This window comes from Drosophila pseudoobscura, chromosome X (genome assembly GCF_009870125.1).
Source record: "Drosophila pseudoobscura strain MV-25-SWS-2005 chromosome X, UCI_Dpse_MV25, whole genome shotgun sequence".
Classification (NCBI taxonomy): domain Eukaryota; kingdom Metazoa; phylum Arthropoda; class Insecta; order Diptera; family Drosophilidae; genus Drosophila; species Drosophila pseudoobscura.
Window position 1 is genome coordinate 44,876,965 of NC_046683.1, and position 3,017 is coordinate 44,879,981.

General features: G+C 49.1%; 1 protein-coding gene across 1 annotated transcript; it reads right to left on the reverse strand.

The window, feature by feature from the left end:
* On the reverse strand, nucleotides 1-686 carry Cpr65Ec (Cuticular protein 65Ec). The gene is made up of 2 exons (XM_002134789.3): nucleotides 575-686; nucleotides 1-505 (listed from the first exon to the last, which is right to left on the reverse strand). The coding sequence occupies exons 1-2, from the start codon at nucleotides 584-586 to the stop codon at nucleotides 128-130; spliced, it is 390 nt and encodes a 129-aa protein (XP_002134825.3). The 5' UTR covers nucleotides 587-686; the 3' UTR covers nucleotides 1-127.
* Between the last annotated feature and the right edge of the window lie 2,331 nt (nucleotides 687-3,017).

A 3,017-nucleotide genomic window follows, 5' to 3' on the forward strand; every position in this document is an offset into this window, starting at 1 on the left:
TTACCATATGGAAGTGTTTGCTATCTCAAGCGATATTTATTTTCAAATGTCCTAAAACTAACTCGAATAACGTACATACAACATTTCCTCGCTGGCACTCTCCACGCCAATCGAGATTGGACTTCACTTAGAAGCGTCCCTGGCCCTGACGCTGCTCCTGGTGGGGATGCGTGCGAATGTATTCGAGGGACTTCAGGATGGCAGCGGGGATTGGGGGAGGCGTGGGGAGATGGGCACCGACGGGGTGGTAGCCGTTCTCATCGGCCGTGTAGGTCAGCTGGACCAGCTGGCCGTCGGGGGCGTAGTATGCGGAGGAGCCGCTGGCATAGTATCCGCCAACTCCCGACTCCTGGCCGGCAATGCCGTTGGAGGTCTGGTACTGGTAGTTGTAGCTGCCGTCCTCCTTCAGGTCGCTCTTGTACTCCCGGGTCTCGGCAGCCGCGTCGTAGGCGTCTGGACGTGCTTGGGCGCAGGCAAGGGCCAGAGTGGCAACGACTAGGATGAGCTGGTGGGAAGAGAGGTGGTTAGGATGGCGATGGCCTCTGACGCTCCTCCACTTTGGAACTCCACTTACGAATTTGTTCATTTTGGATGTGGTGGGACTGAACTGGCTGACTGGCTGACTTGTTGTCACTTGGAACTCGCAACGAGAATGAATGTGACTGAATTGGTCTGGCGGCGCATTTATAGCGTTTTGGCACGCCAATGATTTCGGGCCTGGCAACGCACCTCAAAGCTGGCACTCGGCGACCTACGGCAACAACAACTTTTATAATTTTCAGCATTGAACATGAACTGCCCTCCCAGCCATACCCCGACCCAGACCCAGACCAAGAGCCAGACCAAGAGCCAGAGCCAGGTCCGACTCTTCTCTTCCGTCGCTACATATCTTTTTGGTGATTGGTTTTTGGCAGAGCGCTCATAAATTTCGGTGCTTCCTTTGGTTTCAGCTGCTGTCGACTTTTCGCCGGTTAATCAATTCCGAGTTCTGTGGTTGCGGCTGTGTAGGGGATAGCATTTCATTAGCACCTTCCCGAACTGAATAGTTGGCTTTTGTGGGGCACTTAGCACAATTTATAGCGGAGTTGGCCAAGTATTGCATTTCGATTTCGTTCGATTTAAAATGCTTTCGTGCGCGAGCAGACAAATTGTTTAAAAGTGGAGAGGAGATTGGTTTAGGTTTAGTCCTTGAACAAATGTCCCAGCTGTCTAGGTTCAGGGACCGGTCATTTATTAATGTAGCAGGGAAACCCGCAAGACCTTTCTCTAAAATCATATGCGAAACTTTATAATAAATCGTTTGGCGAATCGGGAGAATCGATTAAGAATCTCACATGGTAGGTCAACGCATTCATTTATTACAAAATCATCCATGGCACCCCAAAACTGAAAAGGGAAGGCGCCACGAAGAAGAAGCGCAGCCAAAGGTCCCCTCAGCCATAACCTGCCTCGCCGCAACCTCAACTTTGCAGCAGACGAACGACCTTGCCACGGCCGACATTGGAGCACTGGCTGATGATGTCCGAAACTAAGGCATTTTACGAGGCGAGGGGAGCGGGCAAGTTTGTATTAAGTTTTGATAGGAAAACTCGAGATGTGGCACCGTTGGCGTGCCTCACGTGACTCGCATGGCTCACGTAGCTCAGGATGTGTGGAGTTTATGACTACACTCCAAAATAGGACGAATAACTAGTGAATGTAAATATAAACTAGGAAGGTGCCATCTCTATGCTATGGCCTCTAAAAATCCTACCTTGTCGTGCATTTAAATTATAAAAATACTAGTTTCCACAGAGGTTCGAATGACCATCAACGTGATCCTTTCGTTGATTGCAGTCATAATAATAATAATTATACATAGATGTCCTTTTTTATTGTTCATACAAAATGGATTAAAATTTAAATTCTTAATACATTAAAATATGTAATTTTCTCTATTCAAGGTAAATCCTAATCTTATTACTTGGCAACATATCATCACTCCATTAAACTCTTTTGTTTTCTTTCTTCGGATTTGTATCTGAAGTTCAGAGTGTTGTGGAATGAATGATCCAATTGTCAACCTTTTTTCGTTAAGCTCTCGTCAAAGCTCCTGTTGAGGCACTTCCGTTGGACGGTGGCTGCCGTGTGTATTTCCATCACTAAGTAATGCGCCCAAAAGGCAGACACAAAATCATCGACAGCAACAAGAGAAGAGCGCATGCTGTTTCGCTTATAAGATTTGTGTTCGCATTTTATAAATACATGGGTTGGTTGGCAACAGGCTGGGACCCATACCCAGATTGGAGCTGGGACTGAAAATGGAACTGGCACTGGGACATGGCCTGAAGGAAAGTGAATGTGCTGCCAGCATCGGCATCGACATCAGCAGCATCAGCAGCAGCAGCAGGAGCATCGGAATTATCTGCTTTTTTGTGCTCTCTGTTTTGTTGGCCTTTTCGGTGTTACTTTTGGCTTTGTGCTCGAAACCGGCTGTGCGGCAATTCGGTTTTTTTTTGTTGGTCGCCCGGCACAATTGTCCGGTGCCTGCCGCTTGGGCGGCTTTAAATGAAAGCAAAAGTTGTTACGTTTCGATGGCATTTCCTTGCGCCTTAAGCCGCTTCCGCTGTACTTAGTAAACAGCCCGCCTCTGCCTCTGGCACTGGCACTGGCACTGCCTCTGCCTCACGACCTTCCTCGTCCCATCCGCCTCCTGCATCCATTAGGGCATCAATCCATCTTCACGCGCATTAACCTGGACAAGGGACAAGCGAAAAGAGTACTTGCTGAAGAGTGCGTTGAAGAGGAAGAGGCGAGGCGAGCCGAGCCGAGCCGACCCTTTGGACGGGACGTCCAGGCTCCTCACGCTCACCTGCTCCACATGAATTGACCCACATTCGGTGGCAGCGACAATTGCCGTCCAGTCCGGTTCAGTCCCGCTGAAGCTGAAGGTCACCCAGGCGTACCAACAGAGCAGATACCTTCAGATATCCGCCTTCAGGTCTTTGTATGTATTATACGACCACGCGCAGACAGGC